This window comes from Maylandia zebra, linkage group LG12 (genome assembly GCF_041146795.1).
Source record: "Maylandia zebra isolate NMK-2024a linkage group LG12, Mzebra_GT3a, whole genome shotgun sequence".
Taxonomy (NCBI): Eukaryota; Metazoa; Chordata; class Actinopteri; order Cichliformes; family Cichlidae; genus Maylandia; species Maylandia zebra.
The window spans coordinates 14,637,315-14,658,848 of record NC_135178.1 but is presented as its reverse complement, the minus strand read 5'-3'; the positions used below and the strand labels follow the sequence as shown (position 1 = coordinate 14,658,848).

Sequence of the window (21,534 nt, the reverse complement as noted above, 5' to 3'; positions counted from 1 at the left end):
TATTTATCTGATTAAGTCATTTGGCCACAGAGTGACACTTCAGCTTTGAAGAGCAATGTAAACATGTAGTGCTTCAACCCAAACGGTATCTTGACCTTTTAATAGTTTAACTCTTGGTGACAGATGCAGACGAGCGAACTTGCAGAACAGACGCTAAAAATGTTAGAGTAGCTAACATATACTTTGGCAGAACAGTCACAGTGTCTTTTATATAAGGCAACAATCGAAGTGATGCCTGAGTGAGCCCTTTTTTCCTGCTTTCTATAGTTACTCCTTTGTCCCAATTCAATTACAGGGATTGTTTAAATCTTTTGCGTTTAGCTAGTTCAAAGTAATCTAAGGTAATCTGATTTATGAAGTGTGACAGAACTTGACAGTCTGTAATTTAACCTCATGACATACGTTATTCTACACTAGCTCATTATTTAAAGACTGTTTATTGATCACATTGTGCATCCAGGAAAAGCCTTGCAGTCTTTGCCAGTAAGACTTTTTTTCTTTTTGCAGCAAAAAGATCCTGGGTTCAAGTCCCCCGGTCGGATTGGGCTTTTCTATGGGGTTTCTCTGTTCTTGGTAGGGTGAATGGTGATTCAGAATCACTCATTTGTGTGAATGTGATTGGCTTTCTGTCTTTTTGTGTTAGCCCTACAACAGACTTGCGACACGTCTTAGACGTACCCTGCCTCTCTCTGCTAGGCTCCAGTCTCACTGCGACCCTCAAATGGATAAGTGGTTAAGAAAACGGATGGATCAAGCTTTTAAACTGCTTCATACTTCTGAACTCTTCACAGTAAAAGGCGTACCATACGCCCTCTAAAGTCCATTAGACCTTAAGACTCTTACTCTCTTTAATGCCATGTTGTGTCTACAGTCTCTAGACTACGAGACCAGAAATACCCCAGGCAGACGTGAACGTTAAAGTCACAACACTGTTAGATCAATGCAGATCCTTCACACTGCATTTGCTGAAATCCCATTAAAACAATGTTAATTCACAGATGACGAGCAAGAGGCAAAAGTATGAGGTTTCCTTTATTATGATCACTTCTTTTTTAAATGTATAAATGATCATTATTTACAAATTGAGGAAGGGAGGGGGGTTATAGTGACAGTTTGAGGGACAAATGCAGAAAATTATGGAATCAACAGAACAATACACAACCAACAAGAATCACAACATCAGTCACAAGTCCAAGCCTCTGTCTGTGGGAGATGTTCTTGTTGAGATTGTGACTCAAAGTTTAAAGTCTTCACACAAATGAACTCATGCACTGGAAATGCATACTGAAACGGTCACATGTGGGAATCACAAAGTGCAAATAAATTTATTTTTTTTTTTCAAAAGCAAACACAAGAAATATAATGAACAACTTCTGATGCTGTGAGGTGTTTTTTAAACTAAATGTCACCCTTACTGTGAAATAATACAAACATGTTTCTCACTTTCTCTCAATTGCCACACACACTCACTCACTCTCTCTTACACGCGGCGCGAAGACACACACACACACACACACACACACACACACACACACACACACACACACACACACACACACACACACACACACACACACACACACCATGATTCGTTTTAAAACACCAAAGACCTGGCTCACAATTTCTGACAGTTTTCTTATGTCAAGTACAGAAGGGAACAACGAAGACTTAACTAGTGAAAAGAAGAACAAAGCAAAAACTACAAAAAGACAGCACAGACAATAAATGAGGTCCAATTTGATATCTTATATAAAATAAAGATGTTCAAAGAATCTCGTCAGTGTATTTCTGCATCTGTAAGGTGTCGGTAAAATGAAATTCACACAAATGGCAAGCACGTCAAACTAAAACCATAACGCAAACAAAGCTCCACTCACATCCGGTCAAAAGCAAAACAACTGCCGACAGCGCTCATTCAACTAAATCCTACAAAAACAATCCAGCTCTGGTTGTTCCATCAATTAATTGTCATGAGCCGTGTTGAGCACTTCCAGCAAGTTTAGTTTTCTTTACATGTAAGAACCAAATCCCTAAAAGCCATTTACATGCAATTCACCAACAATTCCAGTGGTGAAAGTAAGAATTAGCTTCTACATTTCTGTCACCACTAAAGAAAGCTTTCATGCACCCAAGCACCGTCATTCAAGGAACCTGCGCACTGACACGCTGTGTTCACTCAGTATTTTTGCAAAGATATCCATTTGATAAAGAGCGGGGCTTTGCCCATCAAGCTAAGTAGCTGTGCTGAGAGAGAAAGGTGTTAGCAAGGCGAGTCTGGTGGCATTAGGGTGTGTATGCGGGTGGCGGTTGAAATTGATTGGCAATGTCATAATCGGCAGGAAATGTTTCACTGCTGTCCTCCATCTCCGAGAGCAGCTCTAAAGCCTGCTCTTCCTCCTCAGTGGGGTAGTGACGAAGGAGATTTGCAGCTGTGGCGAGGATGGATGCTCCGCCCGCGCCCGCCACCAGGTAGAAGCTGATAGCAAAAGTGACGTATATGAGAGAGCCGTGGTACTTTTTGTGCTGCTGCTGTAGGGACAAGATCAGCTCTGAGGCCCAGTAGCAAAAACCTATGACTGTGGCACACTGCAGCACTGGTGGGAGACAGAAAGAAACGGTTACAAACCATTGAATTTACACATTGTCTGTCTTTTTCTAGACAGCATGAGGGGAAAAAAGATTATTACCTGTGAGAATATGTGCAAAAGCATATCTGCGGGTTATTTTCAGGGCAGGGTGCTTGGGACCAAACACATCCAAGAGAAAAGCAGTCAGACTGCAGAGGATTCCCAGGAAACAAAAGCCAGCGATTACTCTCAGCAGCAAGATGGTCTGCGGGTTCACGCAGTAATCTGATGGGAACAGACGGCCACATCACAGAACATTACACGTGAGCTCTGGGATTAATTGCTACTGTGGGTTTTTAACGGAGCTTGTGTGTGGGCCTCACCATCCAGAAGCTTGGGGTCGATGTATCCCAGGACATCTGACACCCCCAGCTCTTGTCTCGGACAGGTTCCTCCGTGGACGCGGAGCCAAGCCGGCTCAGCCAGAGCTGTACAAAGCGCTGTAATGGACAGAGCTCCGGGAAGAGCCGACACAAGGCTCCGCTCCGGCTGCTTGGGCAACGAGGTGCCCCCTCTCCTCCTTCGGCCTCCAGGGACAGTAGAACCCGGCGGGGCATACATCCTAATCCGATTTCCTCGTCCTCTGTTGTATAGTGTTGCTTTCCCTTTATTGTCAGTGTACCTGACAGCACTGCGCTAGTAACGAGCAAGTAAGCCACAAAACCGACAACCGGTAAAGCTAATTCTGGACTGATGACAGCGGCTCGGCTCCTTTGTTCACTCAGTTTCCAAATTAAAATAGACCATAAAACTAGCTGTTTAATCAAAAGCAGTGCAGGTGTCTGACTGACGGCAACACAATGGACAGATGGCGTTCAGGCCTGCTAGCTCTGTTGTTAGCCTGAAAAGCTAACTTCTCGTAAACGTAAAATTTCGTCAAGTTTTTCTTTGTTACAAAAAATAACTTTAACAGCGACCGACACGACAGTCATACGTCTATAAAGTAATATAGCTAACAACACTAATAAATTAACGATCGATTTGGTACACAAAAAACAAAGACAAAACAAAAGGAAACGTCCGCTGGCTTCCTCGAAAACACTTGACTTCCTTGTTCATACCATTCTTCTTCTTCGCGGTCTCGATAGCTGTGAAAGTCAGTACTCCCACCTACTGGCGACTCCTTCTATGGGAGTGAAAGTCATCATACAATAACAAAATTCTCGTCTTTATTTTATTAAACTCACTCATTGTACATTAACAAAATAAACGTGCTCGCGTGAATAGTTCATAGGAAATCATAAAAAGAGATGACAAAAAATGTATAGCACAATTAAAAGAAACAAGTCTGACCAAAGTGCTTTGCAAGCTAGGTAAGAACAAACAAGATAAAACCTCAGATCAATAGAATACATACAATAAAATACAACATAAAATAAAGCACCGTAAATTTCACGTAATTGTTTTTTACGTGAAATTTGCCGACGGTAAAAAAAAAAAAAAAAAAAAAAAAAAAAAAAGACCACGAAACTGCAACCCACAATGCAGCGCGGGGACTATATAAGCAAAGATGGCGGCATTTTGGTCACCGCTGATGTTGTGAACTTATGCACTTTGTTGTTTGGTGCTAGTTACAGGCTGTGTTTAGCGCAGATACGGCAATTCTTTGTATCCGTGCCCTGGGTGTTGACTGTGGTTTAGGGTTTACGTAGTGCTGCTGCTGCTCTCTGTCTGCTTTTGGTGTTTCGGGCCATTTCCTGTCTCGTTTCTCGGCTAAGTGTCAGTGACAACGACTCGGAAGTATTTCCCCAATTCGACCATGAAGGAGGCTCTGTCCCTGGTTCAGAGGTTGAGCGCACACCCGGACTCCCGCTGCTGGTTCGTCAGCTGGAGCCCCAACGGGACGCTTCTGGCCTCATGTGGGGGCGACAAGACCATCCGGATATGGGGGAAAGAAGGTGAGCTCTCCGTGAACTGAACCACAGACACCCCCAGCCTCAGTCGCATAAGCATTATAGTACAGTAGTTGACATCCTTCACCCCTCTACCTGGCTCTCATTTTTCAGGTGACTCCTGGATATGTAAGAACGTGTTGCAGGATGGACACCAGCGCACTGTGAGGAAAGTGGCTTGGTCTCCATGTGGGAATTATCTGGCCTCTGCCAGCTTTGATGCTACCACTTGCATCTGGAAAAAGAAGAACGATGACTTTGAGGTCAGATGACAGGTCTCCTGTTCAGTGTGTTAAATGGCATGCCTTAGAAATGCTGCATCTCTGCAGATTGTTACCCACGCTTTGTCTCCTAGAGTTTGACTGTGCTGGAAGGACACGAAAACGAGGTCAAGTGCGTGGCGTGGGCCCCTTCAGGGAATCTTCTAGCCACATGTAGCCGAGACAAGAGCGTCTGGGTTTGGGAAGGTTTGTGTTAAAGAGCGCCTAAATTGCACATACTGATCTGCACCATTGCCTGTTTCTAAACTTGACCATGTCTCTTCCTGCTCTGCAGTGGATGAAGAAGACGAGTATGAATGTGTTACAGTTGTGAACTCTCACACGCAAGATGTCAAGCACGTTGTCTGGCACCCGACCCAGGAGGTAGGTCTCATTCGGATCTGTCCACATGAATGTTTTTTTTTTCCATCTCCTGTTGTAACACCACGTGACCCTGCACTCACCGTGTGATTGTACAGCTCCTGGCCTCAGCCAGCTATGACAACAACATTTGCCTTTACAAAGAAGAGGATGATGACTGGGAGTGCCGGGCCACCTTACAGGGACACACGTCCACAGTGTGGAGTTTGTGTTTTGATGCAGATGGTCAGAGGCTGGCTTCGTGCAGCGATGACCGCACTGTGAAGATCTGGAGAGAGTATCCAGCTGAAAGTGGACAGGGTGAGTCAGCATTAGTTTTATCATAAATCAATGTGGTAATAAAAATATCGACAGTAATGTGTATGTTTTTTCTGGTCTCCTGTTTAAGATTTGTCGTGGAAGTGTGTTTGCACTCTGTCTGGGTACCATGGACGAGCGGTGTATGATGTCTCCTGGTAAGACAAATTTGTAATAGACTCTTGTAGGAATGCTTCAGTCAATCATTAAAGGTGCAATCAGTCATTGTTTGAAGTCATTTAATGGAAAAAAAAAATCCCCATTGTGCTGATAAATATACATTTATTAGTGTGTAATTACATCTTCCAACGAATTGATGCATTCTCATAAACTTCTAAACTAGATATATAGTATGCTAAAGGACGGGGCATTCATGTGGTGTGGAGGCAATTTGTGTTTTCACCTTCAGACTAAAGATATAAAGGATCATACATGTTTTATAACCTTTCACAAACGCGGGCTACCAGCAGATGGGTGCAATAAGACAAAAATTAGCACACATCTCACCTGACAATCAGCAGCATACCCAGATAAGAAAAAGACTTGGATGGATCCAACTTTTGCTATCTGTGTACAGTAGCTACAGATTAATGGCAGTTTTTGAGGCAAAAACTGTAGTTAGGATTATGCACTTGAATTGGTGGGTGTAAGAAAACAGAATTCAGCTGAATGTGTTCTTGAATTTACTGACCTTTAGTCTGGTTGTCACATTTAAGATCAACTTGCAATAGCAACGGGGTAATTGTTCCACAACTTGTAATTTCTCCATAACAATGCAGTATGGTTACATTTGAGGAATATATGTTGCTCTGTGTCCAGAAATTATGCGCAAACATAAAGTGGAGGTTAATTGATCACCAGAAATCCCAAAGATGTGGTCTCCATGTGCATTTGTCATTGTTAGACGTCACAGTGAACCCAAATCTTTCTGCAGGTGTCGGCTGACTGGCGCTTTAGCAACTGCCTCTGGTGATGACGCAGTGCGAGTTTTCAAGGAGGATGAGACGGCCAATCCCGAGGAGCCGGTATTCTCACTGGCTGCTCAGGTGGCCAGAGCTCACAACCAAGATGTTAACTGTGTGTCCTGGAACCCAAAGGAGGCGGGATTCCTGGCTTCGTGCAGCGATAACGGAGAAATCGCCATTTGGAAGTTCCAAGAAGAGGAATGAACATCCCTGGAGTGCATAGTTGTGTGTTAAATTGGGAACTTTCTGCGGCATTCACCACAGATCATTATTTTATAGCTCATCAGGATTCTGCTTGACATCAGCGCTCATCTGTGTCCATGCTGAGAATACTGCTTCATGTGCTTTGAGTAGCAGCGCCACTGAGAATTAATAGAAATAACATGTTTAACTATAAAATAAAGTGAAAAATGTTTCCTCTCCTTTTTATTGCAAAAGCATTTCAGACAGCACATCATAGTAAAACACTTCAACCAGTCCAAGGATTAAATTTCATAATAAAATGATTTCAATCCAAAATATAACCGGACAGTTGTTTTTAAACACCCTACCTGGTTTAAGGATGCACCATCCCCAGGATTTATGTGTTTCTTTAATCCACAATGGCCAATTACATTTTTGTCAGATCCCAAAACTGACACAAAAGTACAAAGTGTTAAACTTCTTATACTGAAAACAGACTGGGGCTTGGGTAGCCATGTATCTGTACTACATGTGGACAAACAGATCCTGTACACTATATTCTTGGACTGGCATCATTTAGAGGACTTAACTAAGAAGCAACTGAAAACAAACATTATTTTCACAAGAGCAGAGATGGTAATGGCAGAGTCAAAGTAAAGAAATGTCAATCAGGTTGGATATCTACAGCAAAAAAAGAAAACTACTGATCCCAATCTATCAGAGAACCGCTGAAGAAAATAATCAAGTCTCTGATTAGTCCGAGTCGCTGTCTCCATCACTGTCAGCCTCCTTTACATCTATGCTGAACTTGTACTCCTGGTCACAGCCCATATATGCGTCGCTCATGAAGTACAAGGTGTAGTTGTGGATGCCCATCGCTGGGGCAACAAAGTCCAGCTTGACCTGCGGTGGAGGGACATAAACTAAGTGAGGCCTCTGGTGGTTAAAACATAATTTCTGGCTATTACAAGATGACTCACTGACCTTTGCTTTCTGCTGAAGAGTCAGCCTCTTGATAGAGATCAGGCTGTTAGACTTGGGGTCTCCGATCACCACCCACCAGCCCTCCTCACGTTTCTATAACAATGACAAGTATTTCCACAAGAGTTGGTCATTAAGGTGAAAATTAAAGAAATATATACGTCATGAAGATGTTTGAAAAGTACTAACCTGGGGAAAGAGCGGTGCAATGACTGGACCCGTTACCTCCTCCTCTCTCTCCAGCTGAACCTGAACCAGAACTGGACTGCCACTGTGAATAAATATGGAAAGAGATCAATTTCCCACCCATCTGTGCAATTTTGTAATGTAATTTTTCATTTCCAGGAAACGCAGCGAAAAGTGCTGCTGCCAGACTGTACACGTACCTCTTGACACTGTCCTTCTCTGCCACTTCGTACGACAGCTCGATGTTGGGGTAGCGGTTACAGAAGCGAGCCACGTCGGCCATCTGGGCATCCGAGAGCTGCAGCAACGCGCTTCTGTCTTCATCCTCCATTTCCATTATGTCAAAGATGCTCTCCACTCCCTTATGAGCAAAGGAAACGGAAGCACGTTCAATCAGCATGAGATTCATCTACACTAAAGTGAGAGTCAGACTTTCCTAGGATCATTTTACCTTTTCTGTGCAGCGCTTGATGTGCTCTGAGGTGAAGAATGGCAGCTGTTTGAGGTACGAGTCCTTGGACCACATGGCCTGAGTGACCATCTGAGCCAGCTCCATAGCAGCCAGTGCAGGACTCAGCCAACCGTTGCTGGACAGCACATCAACGCATGCCTGAATCAGTCGGACAGCCTACAAAAAAGACAACACACACACACATATTCTTTAAGTGTACAAATATACCTTCCAATATAAAGCATCTTGAGGCGACTGCTGTTGTGATTTGGCGTTTATGTAAGTAAAATTGAAATGAATTAAAACTGAATTTCACTCACGGCACTCACTTTGGGAATCACTGATTTACAGTGATCTCATGATCTAACCCACTCCCTATGGGATCATTCTAAAGTCTTTTTGGGCCTTTGTCATATATTTCAGTCAAATCCAAAATTAACAAATTTACCTGTCTAATTTTTAAATGCTTTCTAAAATCTATTACAGCAATGTTTTGGTGTAAGCCCTTGAAATGTGAATCTGAACAGGGTACAAGCCATCTTTTGTTCATGTGATAAGAAGGCTCATCCTACAGTAAGAGGACTCCTCACCTCCATCACATGTACAGTGGATTTAGGACATCATGTATGTTTTACAACTGTTTTACTAAAACATCAGCCTAACTGTTTTTTGAAACCTGGCAGCAATTTCTTTCCTATGTATCAAATATGGAAGCTTGCTCATTTCCTTGTTTGTTTGTTGTCTTTTTGGATGTGTGTAACTGGTCTGGCGATTTTGTTCATTCTTTTTAAGACACATTTTGTTTATATGTGTGCTTTTTGTGCAAGTAATAGCTTGTTCAAAAACATATAGATGGATAAAAATCCAGAAACATAACTGTTAGGCTTTACAGAGAAAAAACTGGACCTTGCTGAGGATCTCCTCGGTGTCTGACTGGAGCTCAGCGCTCAGCTGCATCCTGGAGAGATGGGCTTGCAGCAGCAGGTTAGTCTTCACGTGGGGGTCATTGAACTTCGGGTTGTTCAGCTTGTGGGGCACTTTCTGTGCAAGCTGAAATGCAAAGAGCACATAAAAGTGTGTTATTTCATCTTGGTGTCTTTTTGCAGATGTGTTAATGCTGCTCTCTTTGAGTCTCGTCACTTTCTTTACCTGTCGGAGAAGTGCATCCTCGTGGTGTCTGATGGGAATGTTCTTATACTCGGCAGCATTGGAGATGATCTCAATTAAGCCGCGGATCTTTGTCTTGGCGTTCAGTGACATGCTGAAGAGCTCTGTACGACACAAGAGCAAAGCACCACAGTTAGGCTTGAGTTGAACACATACGTGAAGGAATGATGACACAAATACAAAAAAATCCAGGAAGTGCAAGCACAAACCGATGGTGGTGTAGTTGATGTAATAGTAGGCAGCAATCATGCCCAAATTGAGTGGTGCTACATCCAGCTCATCCTCGATGCTGATGCACTTGGACTGCTCCAGGTCGTGTAATGTGTTCTCCACCAGCTCAGACAGGTGGTCAGACAGGTGGCGATGTGACATGCCTGTCAGGAGGACAGAAGCCACAGCTCAACATGGTCCCAACATCCGAAGTATAAGTCGGTTATTCCCTTTGAAGGACGGGACTCACCTTGCAGGTTGTAGTAGTTGGGGTTCTGGGTCATACGGCGGTAAAGGAATGTCCATGTCAGGTAGTCGACAGCATCCTGCTTGTTCTCTATTGTCTTGGTGACGATCTCAGCATTGAAATGGTCGTGGAGACAATGATCCAAGTGAGACTCCACCGGCAGCGGCTCGTACAGGAACTTCTTGAAGAAATCCTATCAAGAAAAAACAAAGTGGTTTGTTCTGTTGTACAGTCATTGTTTCAAAGCCAGAAGTGACTGAGGTCTGTCTACCTTCTTAGAGCCTTGACACATGATTACACAGCGCCCCTCATCATCCAGCATTGGCCTGTTTGCCTTGCCCACCATCTGGAGGACATCATATATGGGATAATCCACATATCTGATAGAAGAAAGCAAAAAGTCAATATCACCAGCAGAGTACATACTAACCTTCATTAAATATGTTTCATATAACAAAAAAAAAGCCAGTATAAACAGAAGATGCCTTACGCGTGAATTTTGCCATTGTAGTACTGGGTGTCCATGACGATGACAAGGTGTGCTGAGATGTTGATGCCCCAGCACAGTGAACGAGAGGACACGACGACCTGAACAGCACCTGTCAAAGCAGAAGAAGAGAAGGAAAAAATGAATAAAAAATTAGTCTCAATTTTGTTTTTTCCCCTTTTCTAAAAACCACCTATCTGTCCAGCACAAAGTGCAGCAGAAGTGAGTCATACCTGAGTTGAAGAGCTGCTCCACTATTCTGCGTTCAGTTGCAGAGAGGCCCTCGTGCAAGTATCCCACGCCGTTGGCCAGAGTCTCTTTCAGAGTAGAATCATTTATTTTCTCCAGGAATGGAGCCAGGTCTTTCTCAGCACAATGCAGGAACCTGCAGAGACAGACATTTACTCTTTGACCACAGTGTGAAGATGTGATGCTGGCATCATTTCCATGAATTTGTCTAAGGTGAAAATCTCGACGTGCTGACTGACCTCTGAGGAACCACATCAGCAGCACAGAAAGTGAGAATGTCAATCGCTGTGAGGCGAGTCTGCCTGCGGGATGGGACGAAAACGACGGCTGGCTTCGAGGGAGAGTGCTTCATGATGGCGTGATAGACCGGCTTCGCCATGGACAGCAGGCGAGTCTGAGTATGACTCACATTGAAACCCTAGAAAAACAGTAAAAGATTGACAGCCAATCAGAAACCTGACAGGTACTTTCTTGGCTGTGAGCACTGATCAATTTAAGAAATACATTTCTCTTTTTGTTGACTAACATGCTGTTTACAGACCTGGATGTGCAGCTCCAGAGGCACGGGTCTGACATTGGGATGGAAGTTGAATGTGGCTGTGGTGCTGCAGCCCAGCCAGTGGGCCACATCTTTGGCGTTGGACAAAGATGAGCTGAGGGCCACGATACGGATGGGACGCTCAATCTGGGAAGAGATGTATCTCATCCTGGAGCAGATGACCTCCAACACAGGCTGATGACAAGAAACAAAATCCATTAACACAACACACACACACACACACACACACACACGCACGCAGCAGCAAGTAGTATTCTGTTCTTACTCCATTTTCGCCTCCAATAAGGTGCGTCTCATCCACAATGAAAAGGCTGACGTTTTGGACGTTCTTCCTCTGCTTCCAACGACGAGACAGGATGTCCCATTTATCAGGGGTACTGATAATAATGTCACCTTTTCCCAGGAGCTTCAGATCAGTACTAGTCTCTCCTGTCAGCAACACAACTTTCTTGTCCAGGATGTCCTGGAACTTCTGGTGCCAGTCAATAAACACCTGAGACAAGGATAACCACACTCATGTCAGTTTTAGATCTAACAGAATCAAGCTGGAAGAAAAACAGTTTGCCAGTTTTCATAGGTGCGCTCCAAAATCTAATTTAATTCAGACCTGTTCAGCCAGTGCTTCCATTGGGGTGATGTAGACACAGCGACCTTCTGCATTGTGCAGCAGCATTCTCAGAATGGCAAACTCTGCACAGATGGTCTTTCCACTGCCGGTGGGAGCTCCCACAAACACGTTATCATCACTGTTGTACACAGCATTGAAGACTGCGGGAGTAAAAGTAAAAAAAATGAGTGAAGAAAATTTTGTGAAAACAGACCACTGTTCCTAACGGGGAAGCAACTTTTAAATGACGATGAAATTGGATTAAGGAGAACAGCATGTAGTCTCTACCTTGTGTCTGAATGGGGTTGAAGAAGGGGAACTTGTTCTGGTAGAGCGCCTCAAAGGCAGAGTTCCTGAGGGCAGTGACAGGAAGAGGCTGCAGGTCCAGCAGCTCAGTGGGTGGGGGGTACTTCTCTGGTAGGATAAGGTGACGGAAAGATACTGGGAGTTGAGTCTCGCAGGCTTGGGGAAAAACAAAAGAAACAAACATGAATTAAAATGCTGACATGATTGTGATGTGAAGCTATGACACTTTTTAATCAAAGCACTTACACAGCCAGCGGTCTGAGACCACACGGATGAAGTACTGCGGTGGAAGAGGCTCGAACACCGGGACAAAGAAAGTCACAAGATGCTCGTCCTGGGCGTACTTGGCTTTGAGGAGGAAATACTCATGGTGGAGGATGACCTCACTGTCCACGTCCTCAACAAGGATCCAGAAAGCCTCAGACGACCCGTGAATCTAAACAGGAAAACGAAAGTAAGTCAGGAGTATAGAAAAAAGAGAGTTCAGTGTGTTCTCTGGGCTGATCATTTTTTTCAGGGATTAAGGGTGCAGTCAACATACTGGGACCAATACCCTGATTTTGCCCCCCCGAGTACAACAGTATTGGAAAAACTGTCTGATTAGCATCCCATTATAGATCTAAGTCCTGACCTTGTCATCCCACTGGAAGTCGGGTGTGACTGTAAGCTCCACTTTGAGTGTGGAGCGAGTGATGGGCTGCACATGAACGGCCAAGTCCAGCTTGGGGAACTGGTGGACATATTTGTGAATAGTCTTCCCCATCTTTGGCATTCGGATCAGTTCACCTAGAAACCAAACATCCAGGAGGTTTTTAATTACTCTCCAGGCTGAGGAAAAAATTCAGAAACCGTAACACAGAGGAAGGAAACTCACCAATCTCGTTGTGGTTCAGGTCGTAGAGTCGCTCAAATGGGAAGTTTTTCTTCTCAATCTTCTTGATCACTTCCTCTGGCAGCTTCTTGAACTGACGCAGAGGAGACATGGACTGCCACCTGCACAGAGGACAGAGTATCAGATGCCTGTAGCTTTGACCAAGCAAAGGCAGTGTTAATCTAGGAGTGAAGAAAGAGCTTACATTCTCTTATCGATCATCTTGCAGAGATTCAAGGTCTTGTCTGTGAGCTGAGCCCAGCCTCTGCTTAGCACAATCTCAAATATGGCCCGCATCAATCGCCCAGCACTCTGCAGGAAGAATATACAAGGAAATTTCTATGAATTATATCAAGCCTGGGACTTTTCCTTCAAGCTAAAATGAAATAAAAATTTTAAATAAGCATATAGGGAAACATGGAAAAGTAAATCAATAACGGAAGTACGCCGTTTCTGTACCTGTGTTACATACACCATATCAGCCATGAGAGCAAAGCCTTCGAGCTTCAGCTGAGAGATGTATGCCTGGAGCAGCACGTTGATCTGAAATGAGAACACAAAGCACACGAAATATTATTTACTGCAATTTGCAAACCACTCCAAATGTTAAGTAATGTTTCTCTTTATAAAAGCACAGTGTGCATTTTCTGGAAACCAAGCAGATCATATTTTGCGTTTCATAAACACCATCACTGGTTGTCTTTACCTTCGCACTGGGCTCCTCAATGCTTTCCTTCACAGGGATAGGAACTCTTTCCAGTAACTTTTGAAGCTCCAGTTTTTCTTCCTACAAGATAAAGCTGTATGTTGCTTTTCTTCATTTTAGATCTAATATTTAAACCATCGTTGCTGTGTGGGGGGTCAGCATACCTCTCTCACTGTGATGTTCCTGAACTCTGAGGACAGTGAGAACACTCGGAAGAGTTCGATCTCGCTGAGCGTCGGTTTCAGCAGCTGGTTGTAGGTTTGGATTGAGTCGTGGGTGATGTAGAAGTGACTGGCAATGCGGCCCAGGTCTGTAACCTTTGGGTGAAGAGACAAAAAAGTGAAGCTTCTAATCAGTATATCTACAACCAAGAATAAAACGACCAACACTCAGCTGAGATGTGCATACCTGGAAGCTGCCGGTCCTCTTGTCATATTTGATGAGACTGTTCTTGTCCAGGATGTTGGCTGCTGTGTGCACCAAGTCCATCCTGCGCCTCTCCAGCAGGGGGTCTGTACTCCGGTCGTCGTGAGAAACACCATACAGGGTGGGGTTGCGAAGCATGCGCACATAGAGATACGTGTAGCCAAGCCAGTTCACAGCATCCTAATAACAAATTTGAGAAATTGAAACTTAAAGCAATGAGGAAAATTAGATCCTTCTGTCTTAAATAGCTACATGTACATTTCAGGACACTCACCTTTACATTCTGCACATTTCCCAGTACTATCTCTGCATTGAGCATGTCAGCCAGCTTGCCCACCATCTGACTCTCAATGGGCAGCTGCTGGTTCAGCAGGGACAGATAATACTGCAGCTCTCCGTGAGATGTGATCAGGATTCCCTCTCCTTTGGTGTCATACTGAGGACGGCCAGCTCGACCAAGCATCTGGAATCAAACACATTTTCGATAAATAGAGTTAGTGAAGCTGCAAACTAAAGCAGCCGTTACTATGTTTGATAACAAGAAAGGATGGGCTGACCTGTAAAATGTCCAGGGCACCCAGTTCAGTCCATCTGCCTTTCTCTGGGCTGTACACTTGGGTCCCTTTGATGATGACAGTATGTGCAGGCAGATTGACACCCCAAGCCAAAGTAGCTGTAGACACCAGAACCTGGATATGTCGATCGGCAAACAAATCCTCCACCAGCGTACGGTCGACTCTGGTCATACCAGCGTGGTGGATTGCAAAGCCGTATGGGAGCAAATCCTTCAGCTCTAGGTTCTGCATAAGAAGGTTAAATTTAGCACTCAGTTCTGGTATTAAAAGCATTTACCACACAAGAGTTTTAAAAAAACGTTTCCAGTTAATGACATTTGCTCACCTTGCACTGCTCCGCCTCAGTTCTCAACACTTCAGTAGATGCAGAACCCTCTCGGAGGAAAAGACCCAGAGTGTCCTTCTCCAGGCACATGTCCCTTATGGCCCTGGCAGTTTTCCCTGTCTCCTTCCTGGAATGGACAAACACTAGAACCTGATGGGAGGAAAAAAGTAAGGCTTTCAGATTTGGTAACGCAGTGCTGTAGATTTTTTAGAGAAACAACACTGAAGTAAGAAGTTGCATTCAAAACCTGTGAGTTCCCTGTGTGTAAACACACAAGAGCACCTACACACTGGAAAGGTCTGTGTGGACACAGGGCTGAAAGGAGGCCCGGGTTTAGAGGGACCTCGACCCTCCACCTCTGGGAGCCAGAGAGGAGAGTTACAGAGAGTAGTAACCTGCAGGTTTATCTATGGAAATCTACTTCCTCTTGATATTTTGTTGGGCTTCACCTCTTTCCTTTATCTTGATATACTGATCACTTAACAGTGAGTGAACTGTCGCTTTTTAGGGCAGATGTAAAATGCATGGATATGGAAACATGAGTGTGGGATCAATTTATAACATAAGCCACATAGTAACAACAATGAAAGCAGCACAATGTCAAATGTCTTGTTTTTCACTGGAGGGCAAAAATGATAAAAAACAAAAACAGGAGTTGTGGTTTTCTTGCAGAAGAGGTTTATACGATAGAGGCGAAGTGCAGACTGTGACTGAGAAGACAGTGTTAGGAGTCCCCGGTTTCAAAAATCTAAGTTTGTGCTTATCCAGCAAAAATAAATAAATGAATAGGAAAAAAATAAAGAGGTGTCTAATTAAAATGAGGTCAGTAGCATTTACAAAGCTCAGTTGGCAGTAAAACATATTTTAGCAGACACATCTGAGATGACGCTTGGCTAATTCAGGTCACCGAATTATATCACTTTGGAAGAACAAGTCAAACAGGACTCACTTGGTTCTTTCCAGCATGCTCCATTATCTTTTCATAGACAATCTCATTCATGATCTGGAAACGCTTGATGGCCTTCTTCTCGGTGATACCAACATAAGTCTGCTCCAGGGGCACGGGACGGAAACTACAGAGAAAAGCGGTACAGTAATAAGCAATAAGGAAGAGAAAACAAACAGCTGTTCGTAGAAATCATCATAAAAACTTTTTTTTTTGCTTAAGCACCACACCTGTTGTCAAAGTAGAAGAGCCCTTTGGCAGGATCGACACGCAGGCAGGTAGCCACGTCTTCATAGTTTGGCAGTGTGGCGCTGAGGCCCAGCAGACGCACATCCTCCTGGGTCAGCTCCACGTTGCGGATGGTCCTCGCCACCAAAGATTCCAGCACAGGTCCACGGTCATCGTGCAGCAGATGGATTTCATCCTGAACACCCACATTAAATTGTTCATCATTAAAAGTCAAGTCAACTAGCACATTTGCTCTTTTTAGTGACAAAACTGTTCACTTACTATGATAATGAGGCGCACTAGCTGGGTGTAGGTACGTTCACCACCTTTACGAGTGATGATGTCCCATTTCTCTGGAGTGCAGACAATGATCTGAGTGGCATTAATCTCCTCTTTACAGAGCTGGTGGTCTCCCGTCAGCTCGGACACTATGATGCCATAACTTGCCAAACGCTGGGAAAAGGATGGAAAAGGTTTTCAGATTTGTGCTCCCTGATGATGGTCAAGTATGCAAAGAAAGCCGCGCAGGACAGACAAGGCTCACCTTACTAAAACTTCCCACCATCTCCTGTACTAGAGAGCGCATGGGGGCTATGTAGATGATTTTGAAGTCGTCCACATTAATTGTTCCATCAATGTTGATGTGCTTTCCAATTTCTCTCAGCATTGCCATCAGGGCGACATTGGTCTTACCGGCTCCCTGTGTGCACAACACAAACTCATTAGACAAAATCCAGCTGGGGCAAAGTACTGACACACTTTTGGCTTTAACAAAGCGTGCTCACCGTTGGAGCACAGACTAGCAGGTTCTCATCTGTCTCCATGGTGGTCTTGAACAGCTTGCTCTGAATGCGATTCAGGGTTTTAAAGCCTTCAAATCCAGCCTGGGCATACTTGGGCAACTTCTCAATGGGAACAAGTACCTGATGACACAAAAACAGTGCTGACTGTAGGATCCTAATACAGTTATATGCTACTTATTGCTATTATTTTTCCTCAGCTGCTGCTCAGTTGGACAATTAAAATGCTCCCATGAAGAAACATAACTGACAAACCTCATCTTCAGCAAAGGGTTTAGGTTTGAGGGCAGGTACGTGGACTTCTTCATAGCCCTTGCGCTGTTTACGAAAAGAGCCATCTGGCAGCTGGCAACGCTTGTTGGCCATGAAATGGCTCCCCTGACTGAAAGTCAGGTCGTCAAGGTCTAGCAGCTGTCGAGGGGCCACTGACTGTAGGACAGAAAGGACAATTTTCCTATGCCGTTTAGAAATGTCTAAAAGAAAACTGACAACAAGTAATGTTCCTGACAGGATGATTTGTACTTAATATACTGAAAGTGTTATATACCTCTCCATGGTCTATGTCCATTGCTTCCAAGTCATCAACACGGGACTTCCTCACTCTCTCTCTGCGAGACCGTTCTTCCTAAAGGACACAAAAATAAATAATGTGACAAACTGAGACTCACAAAGAGTTCACATAATCTCACAATCAAGCCTCCTTACTCGAATAATATCCTCCTTCTCCGTCTCTTGCAGCTGGTAGAGAATCTTTGACAGCTCCTGATCAGATTCCATCTTTCCTATGATGCGCTCCTTTTCTGCCTCACTCTGAGCACTTGCCAGCATGGTACAGTACTGGACTGTGTGTCAAGGGGGAAGAGAAAGAAATCAGTACATTTTCAAAGACATTAGCTCTGTAACAGTTTCACTCAACAAAGCAGACTTACTCATGCGACGATGCTGACGCAGGATTTTAATGAAATCAAAGGTGTTGAAGCCGAGCAGCAACACCAGCTGGTTTTCACATTCTCTGTCGTCACTGGCGGTCTGTAAAATAAGAGACGAAAGAATGATGTTGACAAATACAAACTTACCTGCTCTAAACAAACAAAAGCACAGGGAACGTCACAAACCTACCTTGAGGATTTCTAAGACCTCATCTGCCTTTTTTTGTGAGACAATGGCGTCATCGTAGAACCGGCTGAGCTGACGCTGGAGCCAAAAGGCGTCGATGTCTCGAGGATGTAAATCTTTCTTCTTCACTGTCATCACGTCACCCGCACCACCGAGCTAAGTGAAAGGTAATTTATTAGTTACTGTGCAGAATAGTTGCAATATCTCACAAAGACTAAATACAAACATGGGCTTAATACAGTAATGCCATTAATGGAAACTTACATTAGCTGAGAGAGTGGAATCCACAGCTGCCTCCACTCCTTCACTGTCTTCATCTGAGTGTTCATCTCGTACCTCGCCATACTGGTCTTCATCAACTTCCTGTATGTTAAGACAGGAAAAGTCAGTGACACAAACTCATCAATGTGCTCAGCTGTAAATCTTAAGAGCCGCAAGCCTCACCTCCTCATCAGATTCAAACTGAACATTGACACCATATGTCTCGTCAATGTTGTCATCTGTGGATAGAAAATACCGCACATAATGAATATTTTTAGGGAAAACTGATGGATCTTGTACAGTTTTCATTTCACAGTTACTTTGAACGTGCTTACCCATATTCTGCAAGTCTTTGTCCCCCCCGTAGTCTGTGATCTTTTTGCCCAGATTGACTAAGACGTGGTAGCGCGTGTCATCAGCAGGTCCGAGAAGCTGCTCTACTTCCCGTCGCCTCTCTTTGTCCCTCATTTTGTCATTCTTGAGCACAGCCAGAACTTCATCAGCTGCTCCACAGAGAATATCACGCGGCTGTAAAAATGTAATGAGATAGTGAGTAAAACACGCAAGATGTAACAGAAATAGAATATTTCAAGAAAGCAGTTGTGGCGTTCGCTGACCTGATCTCCCAAAGCAGCATGGATGAAGCTCAGTAACACTTCATATGTTTCTCTGGTCTCTTTGGTTTTTGGTTTGTACACAATGCCCACCATCTCATCAATGCCTTCAGATAGAAGGGTAAAGCCCTTCATTTTGTTAATGTCGTGTCTGTCTTCATCTCTTTTTCTTCTCCTGGATAAAAATAATAATAATTTAAAAAAAAGATTAACAAAAAAAAAAAAAGATCATATGTTAACAGCAGAGCCATGTTTGGCCATTTGAGTGGCAAACATCTTCCAAGGCATGTCACATATGTTCACTTTTTCTCTTTTTTCTTGAGAATGGCCTTGAAGACACATCAAACTTGACAGCTATTCTTCCCCATGCTTTTATTTTCAGTTTTTCAAAATTAAGTTGTCACGTGGAACTAATGAAGTGATTTTTAATACTGGATTGTTTTGTTTTGTTTTAAATCAACCAGTTTTGCCTTCAAACTATAGATTCAACAAGTTAAAGCCAATATTTCTCAGAGAGTTGGGGCCACACTGACATGACAGCATCGCACAGTAGCTGCAGATTGGACAACTATACATCATCCATAATGCAAATCTCCTGTTCCTCCACATCCCAGAGGTGCTCTATTGGACTGACATGTTTAAGAAACCAGTTTAAGACTATTTGAGCTTTGTGACATAGTGCGTTATCCTGCTATAAACAGCTGTCAGATTAAGGTACACTGCAATTATAATGGGATACTTAAACAAAAAGATTCCCTACACTATTAGACCATCAGCAGTCTTGCTTTCATGTTGTTTATCCCAAATAATACCATCCATATATGTTGTGCATTCAGAGATGCTTTTCTGCATACTCAGACATGTTCAAAGTCACCCCACCTTTCTTCTTCATTCTGATATGCAGGTTGACTATGCCTTATTGCTTAAATGCTGGCATGTAATTAGCTATTGCACATTTGCATTAATGACAATGGGAAAAGGAACTTCAAAGTGGCCGGTAGTGTATATAAATTATGTATTGCTTTAACTTCACATGAACAATATATGTAGCTGTATGCACTGACTTTTCTCGTCTCTCCTCCAGCCTCTGAGGTTTGGTCCTCTGGGCCTTGTCACCCATCTTGGTCCCCTCCAGCTTCCCGACCAAGGACAGCACCTCACCGGTGGGCTCATCTCTCCGGGTGCGGTCGATCAGAGAGCGATCGGCTTGAAGCACCAAGTTAGAGTTCTAAGAGTTCGGCATAAAAACAGTGTGATTATGAGACACATCAGTCTGCGCTGCAACAGGCTAAAGTAAGTGCTAGTTAGCACTACGGCTAGCTAAACAAGGAGAAATATCAATTAAAAACAGTACAATCCAAACACCTTTCCTGATAACTTTACAGAATATCGACCGCTGCCTCTGATTTTGTTTTTATTTTTTTGTCTCACTCTAAATACACTCACCGCTTTGTACTCGTACTGCAAGCTTCGAGCAGTAACATCCGCCATGGTGCTGGTTTTCCCTCAGGTTTTAGCGCACTTTGTGAAACGGCTAACTGACTGTTATTATCCACAGAGTCGACCTCACTCTGCCTGCTTAAAGAGACGCTGTGAACATGAGTGCACTGATTAAACTTGTAGCATTAGCCAGTTTTTGAAAAGTCCGAGTTTCATACAACAAAATGCGTTTCCCATACGTTACAATAGCACCGCTAACACGAGCGCACAACAAGCCGCGCTCTTCCTCTTCCGCTGTCAAAGGTCAGCGCAGGATCAGCGAGGCAAAGGAGCAGCGCCCCCTGCAGGCTAAGTTTATTTCGTTTCGATGTCCTATTGTTTGGTGTATTCATAGGTATATAAACTTATGTAAACTTGCCAAATCTCCTCTGCTAACAGCTTTTTTCTTTCTTTCTTTCTTTCTTTCTTTAGCTTTTTTAGCTTTTTTAGCTTTAGCATCTGGTACCCCAGAATCAGGTGTTGACAGTCAGACGCTGATTATCACCACCTGTGAGCATGGACCCTGTTACAGCAGTCAGTTTCAGTTGGTGTCTGCTCCAAGCATGGCACATTTGACTGATCTGGATAGGGCCTGTGCCATAGGGCAACTTTAAGCTGGTGTCCTAGTTGTAGCATTATCTGGAGTGAGTTCTTGTACCATCTCCAAATTGAAGGCCAAGTTCCATATAATGGAGGATGTCAGAAACAGGCAAAGAAGTGGGCATCTGAAGAAGACGACGGCACAAGACAATTTTGTTGTAGCACTTAGGAACTGTTGGCGCTATTCTTTAGATTTGCCGTCATGGTTTGCAGGAGAATATGGCCGACAGCACTTTACTCAGAAAATCAGAAGACAGGCAATCTCTGGTCTCATAGTGCTGCCGGGAGGATCCCATGACTGCCCTTCACCATTAGGCCTGTTTGCGCTGATGTCAGCGACACGTGCAGGAATGTTCTGTTCAGCGATGAGTCCAGATTCTGCCAGTGCCACTTCATAGATTTAAAGTGACTGCTATGCTCATTTCTGCAGGATAGCGTAACAGACCTATCATCATAAAGGCAATCATCATAGAGATATTAAGATGAGATTACGTAACCAGTATATCTCCACAGTCTGGGATCAAACTCCAAG

General features: G+C 43.8%; 3 protein-coding genes across 3 annotated transcripts; 1 reads left to right on the top strand and 2 right to left on the bottom strand.

Moving 5' to 3' along the window:
- Positions 1–1,019: 1,019 nt before the first annotated feature.
- Positions 1,020–3,718, bottom strand: tmem127 (transmembrane protein 127). Its single transcript, XM_004544234.6, has 3 exons — positions 2,951–3,718; positions 2,688–2,852; positions 1,020–2,594 (listed from the first exon to the last, which is right to left on the bottom strand). The coding sequence occupies exons 1-3, from the start codon at positions 3,186–3,188 to the stop codon at positions 2,284–2,286; spliced, it is 714 nt and encodes a 237-aa protein (XP_004544291.1). The 5' UTR covers positions 3,189–3,718; the 3' UTR covers positions 1,020–2,283.
- Positions 3,719–4,108: 390 nt separating this feature from the next.
- Positions 4,109–6,837, top strand: ciao1 (cytosolic iron-sulfur assembly component 1). The gene is made up of 7 exons (XM_004544232.4): positions 4,109–4,525; positions 4,634–4,782; positions 4,875–4,986; positions 5,075–5,163; positions 5,259–5,460; positions 5,549–5,615; positions 6,392–6,837. Exons 1-7 carry the CDS (start codon positions 4,387–4,389, stop codon positions 6,624–6,626), a joined length of 993 nt encoding a protein of 330 aa, XP_004544289.3. The 5' UTR covers positions 4,109–4,386; the 3' UTR covers positions 6,627–6,837.
- snrnp200 (small nuclear ribonucleoprotein 200 (U5)) lies at positions 6,822–20,661 on the bottom strand. The gene is made up of 44 exons (XM_023153241.3): positions 20,370–20,661; positions 19,988–20,151; positions 18,927–19,098; positions 18,645–18,837; positions 18,493–18,548; positions 18,313–18,411; positions 18,052–18,204; positions 17,862–17,961; positions 17,638–17,774; positions 17,480–17,557; positions 17,188–17,361; positions 16,918–17,055; positions 16,677–16,832; positions 16,415–16,585; positions 16,135–16,328; positions 15,908–16,031; positions 14,959–15,108; positions 14,616–14,858; positions 14,333–14,521; positions 14,041–14,238; positions 13,797–13,949; positions 13,633–13,713; positions 13,386–13,469; positions 13,132–13,238; positions 12,930–13,048; positions 12,687–12,841; positions 12,302–12,491; positions 12,038–12,211; positions 11,750–11,910; positions 11,408–11,635; positions 11,125–11,316; positions 10,823–11,001; positions 10,568–10,719; positions 10,338–10,446; positions 10,119–10,227; positions 9,851–10,040; positions 9,600–9,764; positions 9,373–9,494; positions 9,130–9,273; positions 8,224–8,400; positions 7,973–8,133; positions 7,776–7,857; positions 7,590–7,682; positions 6,822–7,508 (listed from the first exon to the last, which is right to left on the bottom strand). Exons 1-44 carry the CDS (start codon positions 20,412–20,414, stop codon positions 7,359–7,361), a joined length of 6,411 nt encoding a protein of 2,136 aa, XP_023009009.1. The 5' UTR covers positions 20,415–20,661; the 3' UTR covers positions 6,822–7,358.
- Between the last annotated feature and the right edge of the window lie 873 nt (positions 20,662–21,534).